Genomic DNA, 27436 nt, shown 5'->3' with positions numbered 1-27436 from the left:
AAAAATCGAGAGCTCGTTACTTCTGGATTGCCTTGTGTGATCTATCGCGGCAAAATTCGCGGAGCTCTCTATGTTACATTCACCGATACAATCGCGATAATATATCTGTACGTGGTGAACGCGAATGTTACGCTCTGCTGCGGCCTACGGATACCCAGCCACGCGGAATTCGCTAGAAAATTTATTCGCCCTCCAAGGCCGTCCTTTTAACGCATCGTGCATAAATTCAATCCCCGATACGTTGATTTACCGTACCGTTACTTTCTCGGGCTCCTCCCGCGCTCGCTACGTTGCGCTAATTGCGACACGGAAAAAATCGGCCGACTGAAGTTTTATGTGACCCCGCGAAGTATCGTGTTCTGCAGTCGTCTTTCACGTCGAAATGATAAAGGAGCTTCGATATAAAACTACTAGGATGACAATACACGTCCGGAATATCAGATAACCTTGATTAGGCACTAGGGTCTTTTTCGACCCAAATCGAGATTCATTTTTCATGTGGATTTTGTTTTAAGGAACGGATGAAGGTTAATTGAAGCATTGACAATTTTTCTGCCAAATCTTTTCCTAAACTATTAAATATTAGTTGAATTACTGAATATTGAATGTTATTTTATTAATATTCAAGTTGAAATATTAACAACAAACTTAAACGCACTGATTCGTTCCTCAAATTTTGGAATAAAATATGCTGTATATTATAAGAGAAATTTGAAATTAAAGAGCAAATTAATATTAATACACCAATCAATGTTTACATAAATTGTTACAACGTAATATGTATAAAAATTGATATTCAATTCTAATCGACGAATTTCCTACTTCTAATATAAACAGAAATAAAACGAATGACTTAATAATGTCGACAATGTGAATTACTATGTATAATAAAATCACGTTAAAAAGAACCTGTTCTCAAAAATTAACACAAAAGAATGTTCTTTCGAGTTTCAATAGAAAAAGAAATGTTTGGAAAACCTGTGGCGCTAAATAACAACTGAAAAGTCAAAATTTTCAATACCAACAAATAATAACACAGTTTAAAAATATATCGATTGTATAAATTTCCTTATCGCATGAAATAACGTCATTTATGACTATTCTATAGCTTTAGGAACGTGAGAGTGGTGACGTTAAATAAATGTGATCACCAAATGGAGACCATGGCACCGACACTGTCAGGGAACCGTGTGCCCATCTTTTTATAGCGCCTATAAAAACTGCCCTATCGAATCGCTACAAACGTTACAAGAAAACAAAATAAATACGTGTTAAAAAGAGAAAGAAATCCACTGGTGCTTTAATCAACCTGCTCAAGAGGAAAAGAGGGGAAAAAAGAGAACGCTATAAACGCAGTTGACTCTCGACACTCTCACGCGAGACATTCCTCTCCTGAACCTCCCAAAATTAGTTAATCACACTACGTTCTTGACATCTTCACGTTCTAGACGTCTTTGTCCTACATTTAAAAGAAAATGTCTTTAGGAGCATTAATATGCAAACTGCTCCAGAACTTTTCAAACTCAATCCATGTAGCTTCAAAATGGTTAATTACATTCATATATTTCAGGTTAATTACGCTTGTCGTGTGTGTTATCTTCGACTACCTTGTAACTCGTTCACTTATCATGACCCATATACTAATCACGACTGTGATCGTGCTAATACTGCATTAAGTTTCACATAGCTTCATCGCACCAATTACACGTTCCTACTTCGATAGCAATAGTTTGTCGATGTCTTCGTACATCCACGATAAATATTTCTTATATCTAACGCTTGAATTACACAGCACTGTTTCAACTATTCATTTTATAATTAACTGGATTTGAAAGTTTTGTTCAAATTGAAAAGTGTGCGCGCTTAAGATTTTAAACTACCTCTAATATAGTATGCAAATAAACGTTCAAAATTTTTAGAATATTACTAATCGTAAAGAAGGAAACTGTTAGTTTGCCACTCCGAATTGATTTCACTTGTGATTCAAAATTTTTGCGATTTTCTCAGTTTCGCACTTCGAAACACAAATCGACGTACCGTAACGCAATTGTTATTTAATATTACGCTTCCCCAATTTATCTGAAAACGTTCGAGATCCACTGTACATGGCATGATTACCATATTACGAATAAACACAACGAAAACGGTAAAATATTCAGCGACTGGAATAATATCGAACGTCGTTCCTATCTGGACGTAAAACCGCGAAAGGTTTAAAAACATTCGTAAAATGTTCTGGTAATACTGAACTCCAGCATATTTTGAAATTTTTATAACCCATCGACAGTTTTACAAAAACTTGCAACGTGCGAAGTCTCGTTGCCCTTCAAGCATTGTTCCACGAGTGAAAATGTCTCGAAATGATTTCCAAACTCGTCGTGCGTGGTCATGAGCACGCCACAAGCACCTCGAACAAAGACTTCGAGACCCTCGTTCGCCACCGGAAAAGTTTAACAGTTCTCCATTCTTGCGTGACCGGCGACAGACGCGCGTTGCAGACTGCGCCTCACAGTAAGTCGGATGCACACGGAATAAAGAACACGAGAAATATAAACACACGTCGGTTTTACACGTGTTCATGCACGCCAAAAAAATTCCGGGTAAGTTCGTTGAGCGGTGCGTGCACGTTTTGCGGGTCGTCAATCCGTTCCAGCGTGAACAGGAACGTTAAGCCGCGTCCTCACCGGTTTATCGTCGACGAGCCATTTTGTTCGATTATTTCTGTGCATATTGACTACTAGAACGCTTACCATGTTCCCAGTTTTTCAGTTTCGTGCGAAACAACGGATCTTTTTAACACTAAAATTACCGAGGAGTTACATTGACTTTTTTTAAATTCATCTATAGAAACTTTAAGAGTGCATCTATCGGGGCTTTAATTGATTTATAATTCAGTTTGCGTATTGCTAAATCAATTTCTTTAATCATGTCTCAGAGAAACATCTATGATCCTTTTAATAATTGCAAAATGAAGAAATCAGGAATGGATCACTTTGACCCGTCTGATAGTTTTAGTGTTAACGAACGATGCTTGAGTCGTTCATAGGTCAATTAATAATGCTTAATGACACTATCTGGGTATTATCAAATTTTAATATTCAAACTTGATTAATTCTTTGTGTATTATATATTATTTCATTGGATTTTTTTACTTTTCATTTTGTGCAATTAATCACTGCGGCGAGCAAATAGCTCGAATAACATATGGTGCATATGCATTTTACTTTTCACTGTTGAAGATGTATATTATTAGACAGGTTACTTCAATTTGCTAAATTATTGTAAAAAGTTCTGTTGAATCATAATTTGTGACTGATGATCATTGACTTTTGTTTAACCCTGTCTATAGTGTATCATGAGATATTCAAATAAATTGAATGAGAATTGTAATTGTAAATCGCAACAATTTATTCTATACGGTAGATGTAAATCGATTTTAGAATATTGCAAAGTTCAGTATGATGATGCGTACATACGAGCACACTATAAATAATGTATGAATTTTACAAATTTTACAAAACTGAATAAAGCTTTCTCAAATCTAACATTAAATGAACAATTTTCTCTATGTAAAGTTAGAATAAAATGCATATAATACGGTTTATTAAAGTGGATAGCATAGAAAGAATAAAATAACAATATTCAAGTTGCATAAGGAACTATTCGACGCTAGGCAGCGTTTATTAAAATGAACCTATATATGGATACCAAGAAAGAATCAATCATTCAAACAGTTTCATCATGTATGTACTTACAGTGGCAAAAGCCGAAGGGGTATGGACGAGACTTTAAATTTGAGGCTTCCAAGAAAAGACGGTACTTTTCGAACGGAACTGCTTCCTGCATTTCGTTATTGCTTCGACGAAAGCAATGGATGCGCAGTCATTAACCTTTCAAATATTGGAGGTGCGTGGAAGAAAATAATTCTCGTCTGTTTAACTGAACTCTTGGAAGGGATCATAAAAAAACGCGTTAATATTATTGTTACTATCACAACTAGTAGTCTAAGTGGACGTCCAAAAAATTAATATTATCGATCAACACATTCTTTTCACTAATATAAAACAAAATTCGTATGGGGCAAGAATTTATCCAAGTTTAATATTTATTCTAGTTCGATTTAACACGAAAATTAAGATGAATTTTAAATGTTTGACTACCAGTATCTGGCGAAAGAATATAAATTACTCGTGCGAAATTAAATCCATCTTTAATCAAGTGAAGATTTTATGAAATATGCCACTCTGTTTCTCATTAAAATCTCTGTTTTTTAAACACATTCTGCTCATGTAAATTTTATCTACTGAAATTTTATTTAGTATTCTATTTCACAGCCGTTCATCTTTAAATAAAATATTATTTTAGTAAATAATATTTATATAACATTATAGTAATATTCATATAAAATTATTTATGGTATAAATATAGTGAAGTACTCACCAGCCATACATCTCTTCCCAAAATTGAACTCCCAAGTTTATAATCCACTCGCAGGTGTAAATTACATCACACACCAACGTCAAATATATATCCAAACTCAGAACAATCACTTATAAATTAAAAAAAAACACTTTAGCCGCACAAATAAAGAATCAATCCTAGATTTCAACAACTCTGTCTCTCACTACGAATCGAACTTCAATGTCTGACTACATGAGAACCATACTCACTTCCTTTTCACTTCGGACTGTTTCGAAGAGTAGTAATATTTCAGTTCTCAAACAATACAATACACTTAGCACTTGTCTCAACAAAGTAATGCAAAATTTTATATTTGCAATCGTGTTATAAAGATTATCAATAAGAATAATTTTTAGAATACTTCACAAATAAAGATCCTAAAATTTAGTTTCTACGAAGTAAAGAACGATATTACTGAGCAGTCTGATCTTGAAATAATTAAATAAAAAAATTTCAATTTTCTCATTTAATAATACTTTCGTTTATTATTTCTAGGAAACTCCTGGAAATTTTAAACAGTGAAACCTCAACTATTCGATTTAATTGGGCTACTAACAGCTCAAATAAATGGAGGCTCGAAACGGAATTCTTCGAAGTGTGTTTTCAGAGATCGATCGTATCCTACATTTCAAGGTATAATCTGGGAATTTGAATTGTTAAATTTGTGGATGATCAACACTCTGAATGATTCACATCGCGAAAAGTAGTGATTCGGTTAATCGAAGTCCTACTGTATTATTAAACAGTAATGGCACATTGCATATAAATAAACTTTAAAAAAATTGTCTAAGAAATGACTCATCATATTGTCTACTTAGATAAATGAATAAAAAAAAGTTAACATGTTGCGTACGTTTGTTATCGTATCGCAGAAAACCGTGCAAGAGTGCAACGAGCATATAACCACGAACCAAACTCGTCACGGCTTTCTCATGCGGGCATCGATATCACCGTAGAGCACGTTTCGTCCCAGCGTTTGAATCTATATTACGTCGAACGCGAATAAATAATAACTTTCATGCCAGTTGCAATTACCATAAATTTAACAATTTTTATATATCAAACTGTCTTTTCTCAAGAATAAATTAAAGTATAAATAAAGCAAAATTCATTTTCCTTAATTATATTCTATATTTTTAATCATATTATATATTCTCAGACTTTAAACTAGGCAATTTCGTACCCGTTCTCAATTTCAAAGATTGAATCAATCTTGAAATTAATGAAATACTTAATTAGCTCGCGAATAATCAGAACGAGACAGGATCAGTTCAATTTAGAAAAATCAAATATGTTATCCAAAGTTATTTTAATCTTGATGTTTTCAGTCATCCGTTAATAAAAAAACACAAAGCTTCAAATCTTTTTATGAATTTTCGAGATAAATTTTCTTACTTCGCAACGAAACTTCGCTATCAGGCGCTAATTAATCGCCAAATTACTGTTTGTGTAAAAAATGTGCTTTTTTCAGTCGAAGAATGTTACACGACTACTTTATACTTCAGGAAAAACATTTCAAAGAGTATCGTGAAAACAGTGAACTGTTTAATATTTTAAATCTGTTAAAGCCCTTCCAGTGATCGATAATAACTGTCCTCCACTACCAACAAAAATTGTATCAACATTTACATATGTTTGAACGATTGAACTTGTCTACGGAAATATTCATATAAATTTCGCACAATTATCAAAATTACATAGCACATACACCGAACGTGTTCACCACACAGAAGCACTGCCAGTCGAAATACCGCCTGCGCAAGCATCGAAGTCACCAAGTACCCAGGCGTGTTCCGCGCACTTTCAACAGTTTAAAAAGAATCCGTCGGATTAAAGAATCGAATGCGAGCCGTATCACACATCAACCAAATATTTCGTCGGCGTTTCACTGAAAATTCTCCTTTAATCCATTATTTATAGCCCCGAACGCGTTTTTCGTGCAAGGAATCACTCGTGCGTATCCCCAACGCTTTCAGTGACTCCAATCAAAGAAGAAAATGTAAAAGTGAACACAAAACGATCATCGCGAGAATTAATCGTTACATCGACGTCGCGAGAACTGGCTGCATAAGCCGAACCATTTAAATCGATTAGCCGCAACGCGATTTCGAAACGATAACAACCAGTTCGAGGAGACGGTTGCACCAAGACTGATCCATGGATCGTGGCTCGGAGCAACGAAAGCCGCGAATCGAGCAATGGATCCCCACCACACCTGCTTCTCACCCCCTTCTGCCTTTCGATTCCCCGCTCATTTTCAACCGGCGGGAACGGTTTCCTTTTTCTCCCGGCCCTTAACCCTCTTTTTCTCGTCGACGAACCAACGATTTCTCTCTCGAGCTTGGCTCGCGAGACGCCACGATAAACGCAACCCGGGGAACCGATCCATCGCTCGTACGATTTCCATTTCCTACCTTCGACCGTTTTGCAGCTCCCAACGGAACGGAAAGCGGCATTTCATCACCGAAACTCACTTTTCTCAATTGTAATATTAAAAGGAATATTTTTCATTGACCCTTAATAGTTTACGCTAAAAAATATTCTTAGCTTTTCTATCCGAAGACTGGATCAATGTTACATACGTAACACTTTTTTATAATATTTTAGTAATTTATTTGAGAACATTTTACAAGCAGTAAAATTGCATTTATGTGTAATATGATCGCGATATTGTAGATAATTGTAACAGAAATTGATAAAATGTATAATTATTCAAATGAAATGTGGTATTAAGTTTGCCTGAATATAGGACAGCTAAGGGTTACTAACCTATTAGTATCCTATTGGACACATTTCCAAACTGATTTACATATAGAATCGAAAGTTAAATTAGACAAAGTAGTTTTGACATAAGATAAACAAAGTAAAATACAGTAGTTTATTTTAGTTTACCTTTCTTTTGTTTCTCGCATTGCCTTAATAATGTTTTTTGAAAGAAATTCGTTTATTTTAACAATTTTTGAAGAAATAATATAACAACAACCCAGATGTGTCGTACTATTGGTGACAACAACAAATCAACTACTGGTCGTCGGTGACACCCAACCAAATTTGTCATGGTAATTTCTGATTAGAGAACATCTCTAACACGCTCGTAGCTTGTAACAACGATACATAATTATCAGTGAACATGTAAGTATTCGAATAAAGCAGTTTTTATTAGATTAACTTTGCACCGAAGATGTTCTGAAATCAAAACCAACATACACACATTGAAACTGTAATTACTGTTCAGTTTTTTCCTTCTTTAATTATTTGTTCAAAGCGCATCTAACGATCTTACCCCTTAAGGGTTAAAAATATTAACATACTTGATAGATGAATACTACTTGGGACATCTGGGACAAATCTGTCTTTTTGTTTATAATTATCACGTTCACGATATTAATCGAACACATCTTGTCAGTGGTAATATTAGGGCTAGTCATTGATATTAAATCGAATAAAATTTAGATAATACACAATTAAATTGGAAGCTGAAATTACAATTTTGAGAAAATCAAAGACAAAAAAAAACGAGAGACTGTAATCGAATAATAATATTTGTATGAAAACTAAGAAAATATTATTATCGATAATATCTGTAATGTAAAACATTGATATATATTTACAAATACAAATTCGTGCAAAAGCTATACGCAAATTCGTTAGATTGACTATCTTACAAATTGTCAAAGCCCTTGTCCTTAAAGACCTCACATCTAAAAACTTAATTTTGAAATTTTAACTTAACTTTCCATAAAAAAGCCTTTATTTTTCTATTATATCATGATGTATGGAACACTCCGTATAGGAGGTACTTACTACCTATTTATACGAGGCATCGCCAATGGCTTGAATACTCAACCACGCTCAAGAAAACATAAGAACAATAGTTTCGCAAAATGTCATGATTGAAAATTAACAGAAAATTCAACGTGCAATCATGTTATCCGAATTATAATTCAAAATTTCAGTAACAATTCGGTTACAATGTTTCAATTTTGCATTCAGATATCCCGAATAAATAAATCTTCCTCCGCAATATTCATCTATACAATATTTTAAAATTTCCATTTGAAAATAAGTATACGAAACCTACGTCGCACAAATCAAGAAAAATAATGTCATCCAGAAGACCACAAGTAATATCCGAGAGTGAAATTTACAACCACACAGGTGACCCAAAATAAAACCTAATTCCATCGAAAAATTACAGAAAACAACGTTGCACGGGAAGTGCTTTAACTACCCTGTTAGAAAACACACAACCAAAATGAAACAATTATGGAAAATGCGATTCGCTAAATTCCTTATCAACGATTTAAAGAATTACGGACCGGCCGGGTTAATACACATGGAAGCTCTATCAAACGTAATAGGAAAACCTATTCGTATTTGGCGATCATCGCACTGTTTCTATAAAACTATAAATGGCAAGCATGTGGACAAGAAGGCAATGCCAGTTGACGTTGAGTTTCACGACTACAAATCGACGTACAGACAAATTGGTCACTGGACGTTGGTGGGTAATAAAGATCCCATTAACAACAAAACTGATTTGAACGGGTGTCTGTTCAGTGTGATCGCCGATCAAACAGAAAACTGTCCTATAGACATGAGAACTAACACTGTAGGACAGATGGCGAACAACGTGAACACGTTGATCGATCGAATCGATGTTATTTTATCATCATACGGTAAAGATGAACCAACGTTAATGATAGGTGGTGCTCGATACCATGGCATATCGCCGAGAGAAGCCGCAATTATTTTAAACAACTCGCAAAATGTATATTGTGATGGTTGTAGTCAGTTAGGACACCCAAGAGGTCATGTCTCCGATAAATTAGCCACGGGCCCATTAGACAGCGTCGAGAATTATTCTCGCTCGAGTGGTGGAATGAAATCAGGATTTCTAAGTTACACGGATCAAAACAATGTGGCGCATTTCGCGCTAAGTCATAGAAGCGCGCAAAAGGCGATGGAAACTTTAAATCAAGGTTACATGAACGCAACAGTGACGCTGCATGTGCGCGACTTACAAATCGCCGGTTGTGATTTGCCACAAATGAAAGAATGGTGCAACGGCAAAGAATGCTCTTATGCTTTGGACATCGCTCAAGTTACGTTGGTGCTACGACACCACCAAGGGAAACGTAGTGATCCAGACGCAGACGTATTCGTCCATACATTTTATCCCAGAAGTCGATGATTATGTATATACTTATTTCAGTAGGTCTGGGTTAGATACATACAATACAAATTTTGTTCATGATCATGTCACATGTCATTTGATCCATTATAATAATGACTTTACGAAAAAACAATTGAACAAAAATTGTCTTTGGTATCTATTCTTGCTCTCAATCTCACTTAGCAGGTCCTCTTAAGTAAAATAACATTCGTTGCACGCACCTACCTTATGTCTGGAATTTTTTATTATCTCATAGGGTGTCTTCGACATTGTTTTCACTTCTCCAAACTGGAGATTGTGACTGAAATTTACAAATTTCATCTTAATCAAATAATTCACTTTACACTACAAGTTATTTATTGTTTTATGTTTTACTTGTAACATATATCGATGTAAAGAACATAAATTTCGTTAACAGAATCTTATTTACGAATGCTAAGTAATATCTCATAAATGTCGCGTACAAACTAGAATACAGTTTGTAGAAGAAAAAACACTGACAATATGAATATATTAGATATAAAACACACCTGTTCTTTCTTACTTGCTGGCTAACAATTTTCAAACTTCAATTCTTCGATAATCAATGTTGCGATGATCGAATTTTCAGTTAATCGATATTCTTATTAGTTTGCTATATCTCAATTCTCGTAATCGCGTAAAAATCATTAAGCGAAATATGCGATATAGATTAAATATTATCACAAGGTATAATTAATATTAACATTTTGCAACATGAAACTAACAAGCGTTGTAACCAAATGTTCTATGATGTTTTTCGGAAATCAATTTTCTATGACAATGCGTTTAGAATTTGTATTCCATGAACATAGCTTCAGAACTTGGCCATACTGCATGCGTACAAAAAACTACTCTAAGGATTGTATTTTCAACCATAAACTGTAACTATCGATTTTTTTATTGAAGTTCGATTGAATCAATTTCAAAATCCACATTAACTTGATTACAATATATGAAAGTATATATAAGGTAAAGAACTAAAATATATTTAAGCAAAAAAAATGTTGGAAGTTTATTTTATAACAATGTCTGAAAAATAAAGTATCATTGTGTACATGTTTTCAAATGAGGTCTTTGTGTATCTTAACTATGAGTATCTATGAGTATCTGTTTTGTAGTAATATTCCGACACAATTATGTATTTACTTATTTATTTATTTAATTTCATAAAAACAGTTTATCTTATAGATCATGTATATATACACATTTAATCACGATATTTACACAATGTATTAAAACTTTACATGTATGCTATCTTATTTCGTGATTACACCATGTCCATACCATAGTTCTCAAACAATTCCTTGCCACTTCAACTTCATTATCATTTTCAGAACAATCTACTTTGGTAATATATTCAGAACCAAAACGCAACATATTTTCACATTCGTCCATATTACCTAAAAGTTTCTTAGAAAATTCAAGAATTTCCATTACATGTTCCTTAGTAACAACCATTTTCATGTGTTTGGACAAAAGTAATTTTTGTAATATATTTATGTATAGTATAAATATTGCCATCTTAATGTTTTTAGGTAACTTTGACTTTAAATTCAATACAATATTTAGAAGCATCAATTTATAGTGAACAGTATCCTCTTTCATTTTTAATATAATATTCAGAAGTGTATCTACTATTTTTATAATGAGGTCAACATACTGAACTTCATGATCATGTAAACCCATTGTAATATTAAACAACCATGGAAGTAACCCATGCCCTTTTATGAGAAGAATTGAACCTTTAGTAATCCTTAATGTAGCACAAACGATCTCCAATATAAGTTTCTGAAACAGATTATACAATAGTCATAAAATTTTTAATATAATGCACATTTTAAAATAGACCACTGATGGTACCCGCTCTTGCATATAAATCTTACCTTCGTATCTGTATCTGTTAAACTACAAGTATAAAAATCCAACAACATTTTAAACAGGACGCACTTAAAAGCTACATCCAATTCACTTTCTGTTTTCATACCATCACGAATATTTTCTAAAATCCAACGCCTGTGCGCTTTGTATTCTACATCGGAGCTATGAAACAGTTGTAACAATTCAGGGATTGTGTTTACATCTAATGCAGGTTTTGCCATCAAAAATATTTGTAGACGCGAATACAGAGGATGTAACGGTTGTGTAGCAATTAAAGATGTTTTTGCTAAAAATGTAGAGACTAAACAATTCACACGCACATTGCCAAGCTCTGGTTCGGGTGTCGTAATACCATAACGTAATGCGTCTATTAATCTCATCCATAATAATTTTGATTTAGAACTATAAATAAATTTAAAAATTAGATACATTCAAAATAAGTGTATAACGTTTACTAAATTGTAGCCTAAAGTACCTTGAAGCTTCCAAATGAGTATAATATCTAGCAATGATAGTATATGCTGCCATACGAACATTGGAATGATTACTGCTACATGCAACAAATGCTAATGCTAAAGCACCGCTTTTAGCTATTTTCAAACAAGACACAACATTATTTTCAGATAGTACGAAACATAATAACGGTAAATAAAATGCTGGATCATATACGTCATATGCTTCGTGCAATTCAGTGGCCTGAAACAATTAAATTAGAGTTATTTATTTCAAAAAATGATACTTAAAATAAGATCTCTGAATATTTTAATGAACGAACCTTTAATGATCTATTTACAGGATAATTTCGTATAGTATTATTGACAATGTCCTCCTCCAATAAGTTTAAAACTTGAGTAGTAGATGGTTGTTTCCACAAATTCAAATGAATGTCTCCCTTCACACTATAATGTATGGCAGCTGCATTTCCCCAAAGGTATGGTTGATATTCATAAATATTAATATCATTATTTTCATAATATTGCAAAATCTAAAATCAATATGCATATAGTATGGTGTATTTTTCTACAAAACATACTTTGTAACATTTAATATCTGTGACCTTACAAGTAAAAGGTACTGATCCGCTTCATTTAAACTAGCGTTGTATGCTGCCAAATATACCGGCACGTGTGACAATGCTATAACCGTTTTATTTTTCTGCATAAGAATCCATAATAATTCTACAAGATCTCCTAAAAAGAAAGTAGATTAATATGCAAATGAACATGTTTTTTAATTAAACACAAAGCATACACGTACTTTTTGCACTTGATGATTCTAACATAATGTCAAGGAACTCGGAATGAGAAGTTGTCATTTCAAATAAAGTTTTAACATATTCATTGTCACTGTCGTTTTTGTACGCAATATTACATAAAACACTTAAAGTTTTTAATATTGGTAGCGTCTGCTTGTTATTCTTTAATTCTTTAAAGCCTAATTTTAAAGAGAAACGTGAGAATTGTGGCCACGAGTGATTATTATGTAATGTTTCCAATACGAAATTTTCTTTCATATCTCGTAAATTTTTAACTGCATCGTTCAACTTTTCACAAAGAATATGCAATTTTGTTATATTCTTCGACTCTTTCTTTAATGTCAAAGTAGTTATATGAAGAAGGACTTGTAATAAATTCGTAATAAATTTTTCATTGTCTGTTTCCAATGTTGCATATTTCTTATATACACTTTCAAGAATTTGTATATATTGAATTGATACCATGTCCAATTTATCACCAGCTTGCAATATAGTACTGCATACTTCGCTGCAATTTTTAAAGTCGAATGTATTTTTAATTAAGTAAGAAACTGCAGTAACATTCTCTTCTATCCATGTTTTTACGTCTTTCGGATTGCATAAATAAGACAGAATCTCAGTTTCGTAATGTGTCTTTACTTTTTGCATAAATTCTTGACTCCATTTGTAATTTAAATTACTTGAAATTATTGGAAACACAATGTTGCCCTCTCTTATTTTCTCAGACTTTAACATATATTCTGTAAAGACTGGTATAAATTTTATATTTTTACTAATTAGAAATGAAAGTAGTCTTACAGTTGTATGTTTCATTTCCATTGATAGTAATGATAAAAAGACATCTGTAAACATACAATAAAAATTAAATAAGTACAATATAAAATAGTAATATATAAATTTTTATAATAATTATATTACCTGTATCAATGCCAGCAATCTTAAATGGAAATTTCGAAATATACTGATATAGAGCAAACTCCCACGTTTCAACATTAATAACTTCTTTAGATTTTAAGGTAAGTAGATGAGAACATAAACATTTGACAAATTCTATATCTAATTCGAGCAAAGTGTTATGAGATACAATTTCATTGGTGGTAATAATTTCTATAAGTTTTGGAATAATGCATCCATACATGGATAACTTTGTACCATCTTTTGAAATAAACATGGAATTTTCCAAGTTCAGAAGTTTCTTCAATAAAGATGTAACATCTTGCGATGTTAATTGTAGTAAGTTCAACAATGTTACAATCGAATCAACGTCATTTATACTGTTACTTTTTTGATGCTTATTTATCATTTTGTGTAACTGCATAAGCAATTTATTTTTGAAATGGCGAACTAGGGTTCTTAGATTATGCTTATTGTACATATTAATCATTGCTTTACAAATATCAAGAATTATTAGAGTTATCATACTCTTCATGACATCCTTGCTTTTCTGATGAAATGGTGAAAAATAATACAAGATGACTGGGTGAGTGAAAACAGATTTTGCACATTCTTCCATTAATGTAGAACTATCTGAACTTTCTTTTGCAAGATGTAATAAAGATATTAAAAGAATTTTATGTTTATTGATTTGAGTTTCTGTCGAACGTCCTCGTTTAATAAATTGTGTTAAGTAAAATATAGTCATCTTGACTAAATACATAATTTCATATGCTGATAAAGAATAATGGATTGTAATAATCTCATTATTATATGTAAAAGTAACTGTATTGTCACCATTAAATACTTCACTTATTTGTATATTAGTATCATCTAACAATATTTGATTCAGTTTACATACTAAGTCCATACAAGGAAATATTTCCTTAACATGAATAGGATTATTACCCTCCAACCAGCTTTGTAAATATTTATGTACTGGCAATTCTTGTATATCTTTTGTTAAATGTATTATACATTGCGGTACAACTTGATAGTGCAACGTGTGTACTAGTACATAAGAAGCATAAGATAATACTGTAGGATGTAAATTTTTCTTCATTTTATGTAACATGCAACATAATAGCGGCGATACTGATGTAAAACGTTGCATAGATAACATATTATTTTCTACACTTTCATGTATAATGTTTCTATCCGTGAATTCTGAAAATTCAAAAAATAAACTTCAAGTAAGTATAATGTAAATAAATTACGTATAAATTATGGATTAATTCATATATATATATATATATTGACAATTTTTACCATTAAATATGTCTTCCAATCGACCAGCCTGAACAACTCCTTCACTAATAATTTCTTCTGCTTCAATTACTTCATTCACATACTTTTTAATATCTTTAGAAGTTTTTTTTATAAGGTGAACAAACCAATCAACTATTTCTTCACTTTCATCTAAATTTATAAAACCATTGATCCAAATGTCTAATTGATCATTACATCCTTCAAAAATTCCAGTAATATTTAGTAACATCTTTATTGTTGATTTTACACTCAATGCATTCGTAGAATCTTGTTTATTCAAAAGAGACAATAGAAATGATAATGTATTGCTAAATATTTTCTAAAAACAGAAAGATTTGTTTATAATTCAACAAAATTTTGGATTAATGAAATGTGAAGGTTTACATAAAATCATAAGACTTGACTTACTTTCTGTGGTGAAAATTCAGTAGGATTCAAAATAATTAAAAATTGAATGGCTTTTATACGTATTGTATTAAGCTCAATTGTATTAACATTCTCTAATGTGTTCAGTGGATTTAAAAATGTAGTAGCTGGTACTTCCACTAAGGCATGCAAGAGTTTTGGACATATTTCATTGTACATATGTAATAAGTTTAAGATAGCTGCTAAGTGATCCTCTTTTCTTGGTTTTGGAATACATTCTTTATTAATACTATCATCTTCAACTTGACTTGGTTCAAACACGTTACTCCACACGTTCAAAATTATATTTAATTTAGGTGCATTCTAGAATAGAACACAATTTTTTTGATTTAGTGAAACATTTATTTTACTATAATAATTATATTTAAATACCGAAAACATACCTTTAGTATATATTCCAATACAGAAGTTCGAAAAGTATCAAAATCATTATATTCATTGTAATGTACTTTAGCGGCTAATAAAAACTTTTGTATTTGATGAAACATAGTTGTAAGTGTAAGTACTGCTTCATGCCTTACTGTCATATGAGAATAAGTTAAAGATGACAAAATTGCATGTTTCAATACAATTTCTGATAAAGTCAATGACATTACTGCATAAGCTAAATGAGGAGCACTTAATTCAGAAGAACATGTTTTTAAGCAACTTTCTGCATCCAATGATGCTATTACCTACAATAAAGTGCAACATAGACATTTAAAATCTTTTGAACTATACATTCAATTGCAAATTTAATATGACTTAAATTTCACATATTCATAAAAAATTACCTTTCTCACAAATTTCATTGCTGAAATCCATTTCATTGATACTTTAGGTTCAATATATGGTTCTAACAATGTAAACTGAGATTTAATTAAATCAGGGCATGCTGTCATTATTTTGATTACTAGATCAGATGGTTTATCATGTTCCCAAGGTCGATCTAAACTTTGAAGTACTGTATTCACTAACTGATTATGTTTAGTTTGCGACATACCAAGTGTGTGATCATGGAATACAATTCCATACCGATGCGATGTTAATAATACAATTAAGAAATCATGTACAATTTCATTTATGATCTGAAAGTAAGAAATTGTTGTAAACTGATTGAATACACATAGAATTAACTCAAAATATTATTAAGAGTAAATACCTCTTTTTCTTCAAGATATTGTGGATTTGTTATTAAGTTATTCGTTTTATTTTTTGGCCAATTATTTGGACCTTTCCAATTATATAGGTGTACAAGGTTTTGAACTACTGATGTTGAAAATACATGTAACTTCATAGTCTTACTAATTTTCGAATTTTGAAGAATATAGGTCTTTAAAGTAGTTAACACTAAAGCAACAGTATCTTTTGAATCGTATAACAAGTCAGGAAATATACTAGAAAGCAGATCATATTTGTTCAATAAAGTTCTAATGGTTAATATATTTCCTTCTATTAAGAAAGCAAGAATGAAATGAATGAAACAGTTTCTTATATTCTGATTGTCTGTAGGCTTTGTTTGCTTTACAAGAGATGTAATGACATCTGGTTGTAAAGAAAGATGTGCAAGTAATTCACGTGGAAGATTACCACCTAATGAAACAATTGCAGCTAACAATTGTAGAACCGTTTTCCGTTGCTTAGCATTACTTTGTACAGAAAGCATGGAATGAACTACCGATAAATATGAATTAATTAAATGTCTACATGCTCCATCTGCGCTAGACTGATATTGTGGATACTGCGCCATAATTCTGAGAAAACATATATACATCAACATAAATTTAAATTACATATTTCCTTTTAGCAAAACTGCATTTAGACATACGTACTTTATTAACATTATCCTGACCGCTGAAAAAACAGTGGTAGCAGAACCAATATTTTTCTTATCTGCGCTATCTAATAATCTTAATAATTCAAGAATATTGCCACCTGCGTTTAAATATTCTGCAGCCATATCTTTGTTTTTATTGTTATTGCAACTGTTCACTAACTCTTTTAGATAATCTAAACCATTACTAGAGTTAAAAATAGCCCTTAAGGATTTTCCATCTAAGTTCTCAATTTGAGTCTTTATATTTTTATCGTCTTTTACATTTTCTTCATCATTTTCAATATTTTTTACACCTACAATATAATATTTTAATATTGTTTTTATACCAGATATTGTATATACTACATAGTAAAAGAAATATATTACTTTGCATTGACTTCAAATCCTTAGTTTTTACACTGTGTTCAGATGTTCCTGATATTTCAAGTGAATCTGCTTTATGTGTCTTCTTACGTTTCTTATTAACTCCATTTTCTTTATAGGGTGAATTTCTTTTCAATGTTTTTACGTCATTACATTTATCCACTACTTCTACATTATTACTGTCCATATTGCTGGCTCCTACATAGTACATTATATTAAATTTATATTGTTATTAATGAAAAATAGAATTTATATGATGTAAAGTATTAAGTGATATTTTAATATATTTTCAACACATACTATGTGAAATAAAATTCTACTTACAGGATAATTAAAATATCTTTTATATAAATTAAATTTACCTTCATCCTTTAGAGTATCCGTTTTTTTCCTTTTTTTCTTAGTATCAACTTGAATGGTGCTCGATTCTTCGTTTCCTGTATTGAGCTTCATAATTATTAAAATTTTATTACGTATAAAATAAATAAACTGTAATATGCACTTTCAATACATTTATCATGTCTTGAAATAAAAAAAAATTAATTTTTAATTTATGTTGAACCTTTAAGATGTAGTTCAAACATTGAAATTTAAATAACCTATATCAGGCATAAACCACGTGCGTTTCTTCACTGTATGTATACAATGGAAGAACCATTCATGGAATTATCCCCACTCTTATCATGTTTAACCAGTCTTTAATGTTTGACACTTTGTATGTAATACAAAGATTACATTACATTAAGCTTAAGAAATTGATATAAAAATTATATCATTTTTCAAACGATATTATAATATAATTATATAATATAAGCTAAAATATAAGGTAATCAAAGAACACATACTAATATATAATGTATATTTTATTGATTTAAAAGTATTTGCACTTGCCAATTTAGATGTTTTATACTAAATAAGGTGTGATTTATCTTAATTGAATAGTATAACATTTTTTTTCAATGAAAATATTGTATTTACACATGTATGAAAAATTTCTTATAATATACTATACAATAACACTTATTACATGAGCAACTTACAAGCTTTATCAAATTGCAAAAAATATATTATACAGCTTTTTAAATAAAAGATGACTATAAATATATATTAAAATTTAAATTTCACATATTCATTGTGTACAACTACGTTACAGTCTTGGAGTAGTCTCATAGACAAGAAATTGAGTTTATTCATTGAATTTCTTGATAGCCAAATAACATCAATCTCATCAATTATAATAAAATGTTTTGGAATGTTTTTTATAACATGTCTCGACTGGTAACTTGAAAACTTCTTTTAATAGAAACACGTGGAAAGAATTGACGCCACTCTTGTACTATAAAATCACTAATGCCTTCACAAAAGCTAAGATCAATCATTTCTAACTTTGGACAAAATAAAATAAACTTATAACATATATCAGGAGTAAGAGAACGTGCTCCCAATAAATCTAATTGTTGCAATCGTTGACACTGTAAAAGTGGTTCTAAATCACGATCTGTTAATCCTCGGAGTGCTGCTAAAAATACTTTCTCTAAGTATTGACATGAAGATAGTAGTGCTCGTAAAGAGTCACCGGGTGCACCCATTCCACCACTATACATAAAAATAAGTATAAATACATCTTACATCATAAAATCGTTATAAAAATCGTAAATAAAAATATTTCTTTATTATTTAACATACCACCATCCAAAATCAACTTCTCGGAGATTACTGCAATGTGATAAAGCTCTAACTCCGTGTGGTGTTAAAGTCTGCGCTTTCCAAAAATCTACACTTTCTAAGTATGGACAAGAATTTCCTAATTCAACTGCAATTTCATCAATATTTAACCGATCATGCATCCCTGCTAAATTCAAATGTCGCATTTGAATATTATTTTTCAATATAGTGCATAATGTGGAAGTTTCAATATTTGTTCTATAAAGTTCCAAACGTTCGAGCAATTCTAAGCATTCAAGTTTCGAAAATCCTTCATTTGTTATGCCCATACAGTTGCGTAAACATAATTCTAAAATATATTTTTAGTATACATAAACTTGCGAATATGGACTATAAATGTATGGGAAATTATATATTTTTATATATGACTGCTGATATTTTACATACCTTTTAAATTTTTACAAACTTTCGATATTTCAAAGATAACTGTATCATTAACAAACTGACAACAGTTTAATCTTAAGTGTGTCAGAAGAGTTCCAGATGTGTGAATAAAATGTATAAAATCTTGATACTTAATCATATTATAATTTCCACACCATGATAGATCTAATTGTTGTAAATATTTACATCTAGACGCTAAATAATTTAATGCCGACGTATCTAAACAATACCAGTAAGGTTTTAAATTGAGACTTGTATATAACAAAGCATCCCTTGCAATGTTATTAAAATGTCTGTTTACTCTGCACAAACAACACAGAGATCTTAAGTCCAAATTTTTTAAAATTTTCAGTACTGTTTCATCCTGACAAAAATATATTAAAAGCAGAACATAAAAATAGAATTTTTAACATAATTTATATAATATTAAAAAAGAACAATTACTTACTGGAAGTGCTGAGAAACTGCCACAAGGTTGATATTCAGAATCAGTTAATGATATTGAAAATCTATCGTTAGGAGAATTATCTTGTTCAAATAATGTACTTGATTTTGAATGTTGAATATCTCTGATCAATTTAGGAAAATCTTCTTGTAAAAATTGTTGTAAACTATTGAATGCTTCTTCTAGAGGAGGAACGGACTGATAATGTTGACCTATTTTGGATACTAATTTACCCTTGGACATATTATCTACAATCATACTGTAACAATTGATATTGAATATACTATTTATATTCAAATATTATAATATAATATTATATAATATTATTATTATTATTACATCTATATACCTTTTAAAAAGTTTACAGTGCTTAGAAAGAGTTTTTTTTAGAATTGATAAATCTTGATTTGCTTTTAAATAATCTGGTGTTAGATTATAAGTATCTTCGCTACTATATTCAAGGTAACCCAAATGTTGTATAAGGTCATTTAAATTTTGATTATGTAAATTATTGTTAGGAACAATTAATTCAGACGTTCCAATAAGTAATACAGCATCTAATTCTGTATAATAATCTAATAAGTCGTGATTAAATTCCAGTCTTATCATTTTTGTTTTAAAATTGCATAGCTGTAAACGAGGAGAAAATATGCGTGGCTTATGTGGAACACTTTGAGGAACACCGCTCCATAATTGATACCATTTTCCATCCGAATTTTGTGCCCATACCCCAACCACACTTCCAGGATTATAAGTTTCATATATTGAAACTCTAATTGGATATACCTCTTGATAAAATTCTAAATCTTGATAACATAAAAGCATAATTACATTTACATTTTGTAAACTATAAATATCAAAAATGTTAATGTAATATTTAATTTGACACTTGAAAACACATTTTATATAATACCTATATAATCCTGGCTTACAATATCTCCATTATTTTGCGGCATATAATCTATCAGTCTTGATGGTGCTTTGTCCCACCATGGCCCATAAGTTCTCTATAACAATAATACCTGTAGTATATTTAGGAAATATTATTGTTTTAATGAAATGAAGGCTTATAATAAAAAATTGTTTAATTATTTATGTACATATTATGTTTATACAAATAACATGGTACTATAAACATCTTTTGTAAATTTGTACTTCGATTGCTATTATAATTTTCATATGATCATTAAGTTTGGTAATAACAAAATTTTAAACAAAATATTATATAAAACATTACAATGTAATATATATTTTCCTTACTATTCTACAATATTTTATGTTAGTTTTAATTATCATACTTTCGTTGAATATAAAATATAATTTACTATTATTATGACTACATTAATAAATTTATTAATTCCTGTAAAGTTATTAGTAAAATAAATAATATTTATTTCTAATAGGTAATAATAATAAAAATATATATATACAAATTATTTTAGTTTACATATAAATTACTAAAAATTTACGAATACTATTCATACTACTTATAATAATTGTGTACTTTACATAATAAAAACAGTAAAAAATAAATATAACGTACCATAACAAAAGCTTGTGGAAAATCTCCATAGTCCGGAAATTTACTGGGATTTCCAGCAATATTATAAGCCGTGTAAGAAATACTGATATTACTTCCATACTGAGAGCTAAAGTCACACACATCTTTCACATATTGTTCGACAAATACAACAGTTTCTTCTTTTCCTTCAATTTTTTCTCCACTTATCGGTAGTATTTCAACTTTTGTCTCGTCATGAGATATCATGTCATTTAAAATTAATCAGTAGATTTTAACTTCAAAGTTCAATTAATATAGGTTAATTACTCTTTCGATACTGTTACAATTGCATGTACGATAAATATAAACAATCTTTTATAAATTAAATATTTTTAACAATTAATTATTTTAAAGTGTAAAAAACAAATTCTCATATCTTATACTTCTATTTTAACATAAAAATACATGTGGTACATGACATCTCATCAATCACAATTTTTTGAACATACTAATGATTCGTACATTGGCATTTCTTATATCATAAGAACACAAGATGAAAAATCAAATCTAATACATTATGATTTTAATGAGTTATATTTTACGCAAAGAATTAAATTCATTTAATTCAATAATCGATAATATAAACATAGAAATATGAAACAACCATTATTTGTTCAACTTAAGATTAGAGTAAAACATAACAATGACGGCTATTTGGTCACATGACCATTTCTCATTGGTTCATTTTCCACCAGGCATTATCCTGCGTATAAATCCTTGATAACCCTTTCATTTTATCAAATGAAATTCCATGCTAAAAGCTCGCATTTTCTAATGATACAACTAAATGCAAATGCAAATTTTTCTTTCTTAATGACTATATCAATAATAATAATACAAAATATATAATGAACACTTCTAACAGCATATGTAATATCACACAGCGTTCTTAAAAAAAAGTCACGTCAGTTTATAGTTTTTTGGTCTATTAAGTCCACTGGTTTGTCAAATGAATATCATAAAACACTGAGTGACATCAGTTTTCAGAGTTTCCTTTCTGTGAAAGGGAATAGAGAACATTCCAATCAATGTAAGTATCAGTAACTAGTAATACATGGACAAAAAGAAGTTTCTTTTGTGTTTTACATCCTCTACCATCTGTTAAAGTCAGAGTTTGAAACAGACAATTTAAAAACTTCTTATATTCATCATAAATGACAATTATCAGCGTCAAGTAGATACCAAGGATATGAATACTTCGGGTTGTTCAGAAGTCGAGTCCACAGATGGCACAAGGCTAAGAAAGGATTCTTGCTAGGGATTTTGTTTACGGTTTTCACTGGTTACGCGTAATCGTATTGACGAATAATAAATTAGTATCAAAAATGAGATGAGAAAAGATGAAAGCTGACCGATCAAGACCCGCATTCACTTCAGAGCTCATCTCCTGAGCAACATGGAGGTTCTTATGTGCACTGTTGCACTGAGGAAAGATATAAATTGGATAACCAATGTAAATTTTTGGCATACTATGGAGGGAGTTATCATTTTCGTATCACGTCCTATTATATCGACTTAGGCTGGTTTTGCATAGCAGCGCTGTAAGTGATAGGAATCAGAATCAAAAATATTGTCTGGGGCTCCGGGGATCTCAAGTCCCTCGTACCATTTTGGTGTCACGATCGACGTTACCTGTAATACAAGTTTTTAGGCTTGTTAGCAGAAATCGGATTACCTGTATACTTCATTTTTGCAATTTAGTCGTATGATTTAGCGGTAGCAAATAAGGCGCGTACATTTAACACTAGAACCACCAGATGGGTCGAAATGACCCATTTCTAAATTCTTCTTTTACAATTATTGAAAAAACAATAGATCCTTCTCTAACAAATTTCTAAAGAAATTATTTTACTAAGTTTCGAGTGGTCGAAGTCTCAGGTTGCAGCTAAATACTAGTATAATATCAGTACTGTAATACCAAATCATTATTAATTATTTTTAATACCATTCGTCTTTATTACGAAGAAATAAATATTACTATAGCAAAACGCTCGAAATTCTCGTGGCAGTCAACGTGTTAATTACTTGGCATACTTCAACATGATAATGCTAGTTTCCAAGTCTCACCACGTGGAGGTTGCTGCGAGGAGACTCTGGAAGGTGGATGAACATTGAACTCTATCGACCTCCCTTTCTAATTTTAAATCTTATTTTTAACGCACTTAATATTATCGCATTTAATATTACTCCCATGACAGCTGTTTTCTTTCTTGAGTTTGTATTGAAATGAAAAATGTTCCACGACGGATGATCGATGTCTTTTTTCTTGAGGTTAACACGTTCGCTACCAGCGTCACATATTTGTGACGGCCGGAATCCTATATTTTACACAATGAAAACGAAATTAATCCTATAGATATTGTTATTAGAAATTATAAACTACAACATTGCATTTAGAAACTCAATGACTCGTTTCAGTTTCATTTTACGAATATTTTGTTTGGAAGATTTATTGGATTGAAGAAAATATTATAATTGATAAGACCGTCACCGAAATAAGCGCTGGTAGCGAACGTGTTAAGGCCGCGGTTTCCAACCTGGGAGGCGCCAAAATTTGTAATAAAAAATTAATGTTCATACCATAATATTTACAAATAAATGAACTTCATATCGTAACGTAAGTGTACAAATTCAGTGAAGCAATGTTTATTTTGTAATAAAGTTATTATTATTTAAAACGTGTCTATATTATTATATCTATTAAAAGATAAGAAGGCATGGAAAAAAAATTTTTTTTAGAGAAGCCTAGTAGCATAAAAGTCGGAAACTGCTGGGTTAAGGATAACTTACGAAAGATTTATTTCTTTCTTAAACTACACTTGGAGATGTCGCGTATGCTGAAAAATTATTGGACCAAGAGAGCAAAAGGAGTGAATCAAGGAAGAAGTTCTTGATTTTAATCGGATGAATAAGAGAAGAAGTCTCTGATTTCAAAAAAGAGGGAGAGACGCAGCCATTTCATTCATTCAAATAACTTTTATTTACAATAACAATAAATTTTTACAGAAAATATAGATAATAATATATTCTTATGCTACATTTTATATCTCATGTTTCCAGTCTTTTGTAATCCCTATCTTTAGATTAACCTACCAATTATATATATACTTGTCTTACATATATACAGGGTGTCCCGCGACTCACTATTCGAATAACCTGCCATATTGAGAAATTGTTAGATGCTGAATAATTATACCGCTAATAGAATAGTACGAACGATAAATTATCAACCGAGGTCATTACTATATCTTTAAATACAAATAAGAATTAAAACAAGAGTGTATAGTGAGACGACAAAGTCGACATGTATCGAGTGTACACATACCGAGTAAACTTTCAAAAATTTTATTCTACTTTTTCGACTCATTTTTACATGTAGAATGACCTCCTAATCGGTTGACCATGAGTCGCGGGACACCCTGCATATTATAACTATTATAATATTTTTTACTTAGACTTATTCGTTCTACGGTTACTTTTTATTTCAGGTGCGCTAATATCACCTTTTATTTTCGATATATGTAGAAAAATATAAAAAGAAAACACCTACTTATACTAATTTCAGTGTTGTTTTACTACTCTACTGAACCTGTCTGCTTTCTTCTAGTTCACTTTGCCTGATCACCAGTGCCCTCCTCAATGGACAAACCCGGACGCGGCTCGGGTTCAGGTTCTCAACACTCCTAATGCCCTGCCACCGAGCAACGACAAGCGTGAGCATTCCCGCACAACGGCGCGGCCGACTAGGCACATTGATTCGGACACTCGTTCACAAAGTTGTCACTGGCGCTTTGCAACCAAATCGATCACTTACATTCGTCGGTGGTTGAGATATTCGATGAAGATAAAATAGGTATCATAAATACCGATTAATTTCTAATTTTCCGCGAGTTGACAAATCAAATAATATAATATCTGAAGTTTATTTGTCTTCGATACATACCTTTGAACTTTATAATCTGATCGTCAATTCAATGTTTAAATTCCTATTTAACCTCAAATTCGTTAAACAAATAGCTCGCACGATAAAATGATTTCTTTGTCATCGGATGAAATGTCGTGAGAAATGTTTAAATTTCAATCAAGTCATAATTTTATTTAAAATGGTATGTACTGTAAACTATTTTATTTTGAAAAACAAGCTTCGATTTCATGTAACACTTTTAACTTATATGAAAGATAAATTAATTTACAGTAACAATGTATGTTACTTTTTAACCGATAACGTTAAATATGTTATTTCCATTTATATTCCGAAGATTTGTATAATTTTCTGTAAATACATTTTGATATTTTTTCATGCATCTTACCAGTAGCGACTTGTTACGAACGATGGATACTTACGGACCCTTCAGCCAAGAAAGCAGCATTGGATTCATTCCGCAAGACCGCATTCAAATTGACGGCAATGTGACTGTCCTCAAACAATTGTACGAAAATTTAGCCATAAGTCAAATGAAATTGTCATCGAACAGTTGTACGCAAACGTATTTCGTATAGGGGTCATCGGTGACCTCAACCAAATCGATTTACTATAATTCACTCGATTAAACAATGATTATTTGAAAACTTTTCTATGTTATAAGTAATACCACTTAATGCAGTGACATTCAACAAGATAAACCTGCAATAATAATAAATCGGTTAATTGAATCGGCAAAATAAATAAATGTTAATAATGTTATCGGAATAAAACCAAGATTCATTTTCTGACCATTTCAATCGAACGAGACTTGTCCGATAAAACAATGTTGTTTTAGTGACATCGATCAAGATGCTCTTTGCATATGTTACACGGAGACTCGCGACTTCCTGGCAGCAGGGTTAATCGACGGGACGATTAAGCTGTATAAATTGAATTCCAAGGTAGATGTGTTGACATTGCGCGACACTGAAACTATGCAAAAACCCAGCCCGACAACCGCAGTTCAACACAGACCTGTTCATAAATCTCATCCGATCAAAAGAACTGTAACTGCAACCTGTTAGTATTGGTTCTAGATATTTCTTTCTAAGTAAATCTTTATTATTAACCCCTTCTTCTATAATATCTAGTCAGACTCGCGACGAAAATTTTCAATCGAATTCGACAAATTTAAATGTTAATTATTTATTTTTCTCATAAATGAAATATTAGTTGTGTATTATCAAATTTTAATCTTTAGAGTAAACACGTAAAAGTTATAAAACAACGATTTAGAAGACATTTGACACGGGAAAAAATGAATATCCTAGACTTCTTATATCAAAACACAAGGATTAATTACTCGAATTTAGTTACATCGAGAAATTCCGTTGAAATTTCTTGTTCCTTCTATATAAGTTACTTGGTTTAATATATTATACATTATAAATTAGTATATTACAATTAATTTACTAATTATAAAAAGAATTACATAAAAAAGAATTTTCCTCGACCCTTTGCACTCGGGACGTGACTCTCAGTCACCATTTGGGCTGATACGGTAAAATTGTAAAGTTTGATGTTTAATATTGAACTTTGTATAATGTGTCATTATGTGAAATCACGTAGAAAAGTACTTTTGTCCCTCGAATTAACGATTAAGTTAATTACATTAGTCGCAACAAACGTTGTCTATATTTTATCAAAGAGTGTTGAATATTTCTAGCAAAAGACTTTCGAGTGCAAAGGGTTAATAGTGCATTAAGGCAAGGCCAGCGGAAAGGTTGATTAATTGCAAAAGTTTGAATTTTGTTTGGTT

The 27436-nt window shown here is 31.1% G+C and overlaps 4 protein-coding genes and 1 long non-coding RNA gene across 13 annotated transcripts in view; 2 read left to right on the top strand and 3 right to left on the bottom strand.

Moving 5' to 3' along the window:
* Positions 1–9907, bottom strand: part of dgo (ankyrin repeat domain containing protein 6 diego) — a 236197-nt gene extending 226290 nt beyond the window's left edge. Inside the window, exons 1-3 of one of the 8 annotated variants that reach the window (XM_076365390.1) lie at positions 5645–6597; positions 4671–4852; positions 4441–4549 (exon numbers count right to left, since the gene is read on the bottom strand). The gene's annotated coding sequence lies outside the window, so the exon portion shown is untranslated. Of the gene's footprint in view, positions 1–4440; positions 5338–5644; positions 6598–9862 lie in introns of those variants that run through there. The other 7 variants (XM_076365387.1, XM_076365389.1, XM_076365388.1 and 4 more) reach the window with 7 other exon arrangements.
* On the top strand, positions 8717–10800 carry LOC116431789 (uncharacterized). The gene has a single exon (XM_031987668.2). The coding sequence runs from the start codon at positions 8717–8719 to the stop codon at positions 9653–9655; it is 939 nt and encodes a 312-aa protein (XP_031843528.2). The 3' UTR covers positions 9656–10800.
* Positions 10801–10893: 93 nt separating this feature from the next.
* LOC116431755 (nucleolar pre-ribosomal-associated protein 1) lies at positions 10894–18306 on the bottom strand. The gene is made up of 15 exons (XM_031987613.2): positions 17961–18306; positions 17602–17796; positions 17231–17528; positions 16561–17152; positions 16193–16486; positions 15803–16093; positions 15402–15722; positions 14994–15312; positions 13710–14891; positions 12794–13633; positions 12599–12726; positions 12312–12521; positions 12012–12232; positions 11542–11938; positions 10894–11446 (listed from the first exon to the last, which is right to left on the bottom strand). Exons 1-15 carry the CDS (start codon positions 18049–18051, stop codon positions 10910–10912), a joined length of 5916 nt encoding a protein of 1971 aa, XP_031843473.2. The 5' UTR covers positions 18052–18306; the 3' UTR covers positions 10894–10909.
* Positions 18307–18469: 163 nt separating this feature from the next.
* On the bottom strand, positions 18470–23134 carry Fbxl4 (F box and leucine-rich-repeat gene 4). 2 transcript variants are annotated; one of them, XM_031987653.2, is made up of 7 exons: positions 21696–21834; positions 21066–21174; positions 20502–20958; positions 20156–20411; positions 19711–20071; positions 19285–19612; positions 18470–19194 (listed from the first exon to the last, which is right to left on the bottom strand). In XM_031987653.2, the coding sequence occupies exons 2-7, from the start codon at positions 21106–21108 to the stop codon at positions 18858–18860; spliced, it is 1782 nt and encodes a 593-aa protein (XP_031843513.1). In that variant the 5' UTR covers positions 21109–21174; positions 21696–21834; the 3' UTR covers positions 18470–18857. The 2 variants fall into 2 exon arrangements, with proteins under 2 accessions (XP_031843513.1, XP_031843512.1); XM_031987652.2 differs by having other exon boundaries at positions 18473–19194; positions 21066–21159; positions 21696–23134.
* LOC143174372 (uncharacterized) lies at positions 22571–26159 on the top strand. The gene is made up of 3 exons (XR_012998223.1): positions 22571–22743; positions 25321–25566; positions 26027–26159. It is a non-coding gene; the product is annotated as an uncharacterized LOC143174372 (long non-coding RNA).
* The last annotated feature ends 1277 nt before the right edge of the window (positions 26160–27436 follow it).

This window comes from Nomia melanderi, chromosome 3 (genome assembly GCF_051020985.1).
Source record: "Nomia melanderi isolate GNS246 chromosome 3, iyNomMela1, whole genome shotgun sequence".
NCBI lineage: Eukaryota > Metazoa > Arthropoda > Insecta > Hymenoptera > Halictidae > Nomia > Nomia melanderi.
Note: the sequence above shows the minus strand (reverse complement) of the source record. Positions and strands in the feature narration are given on the sequence as shown.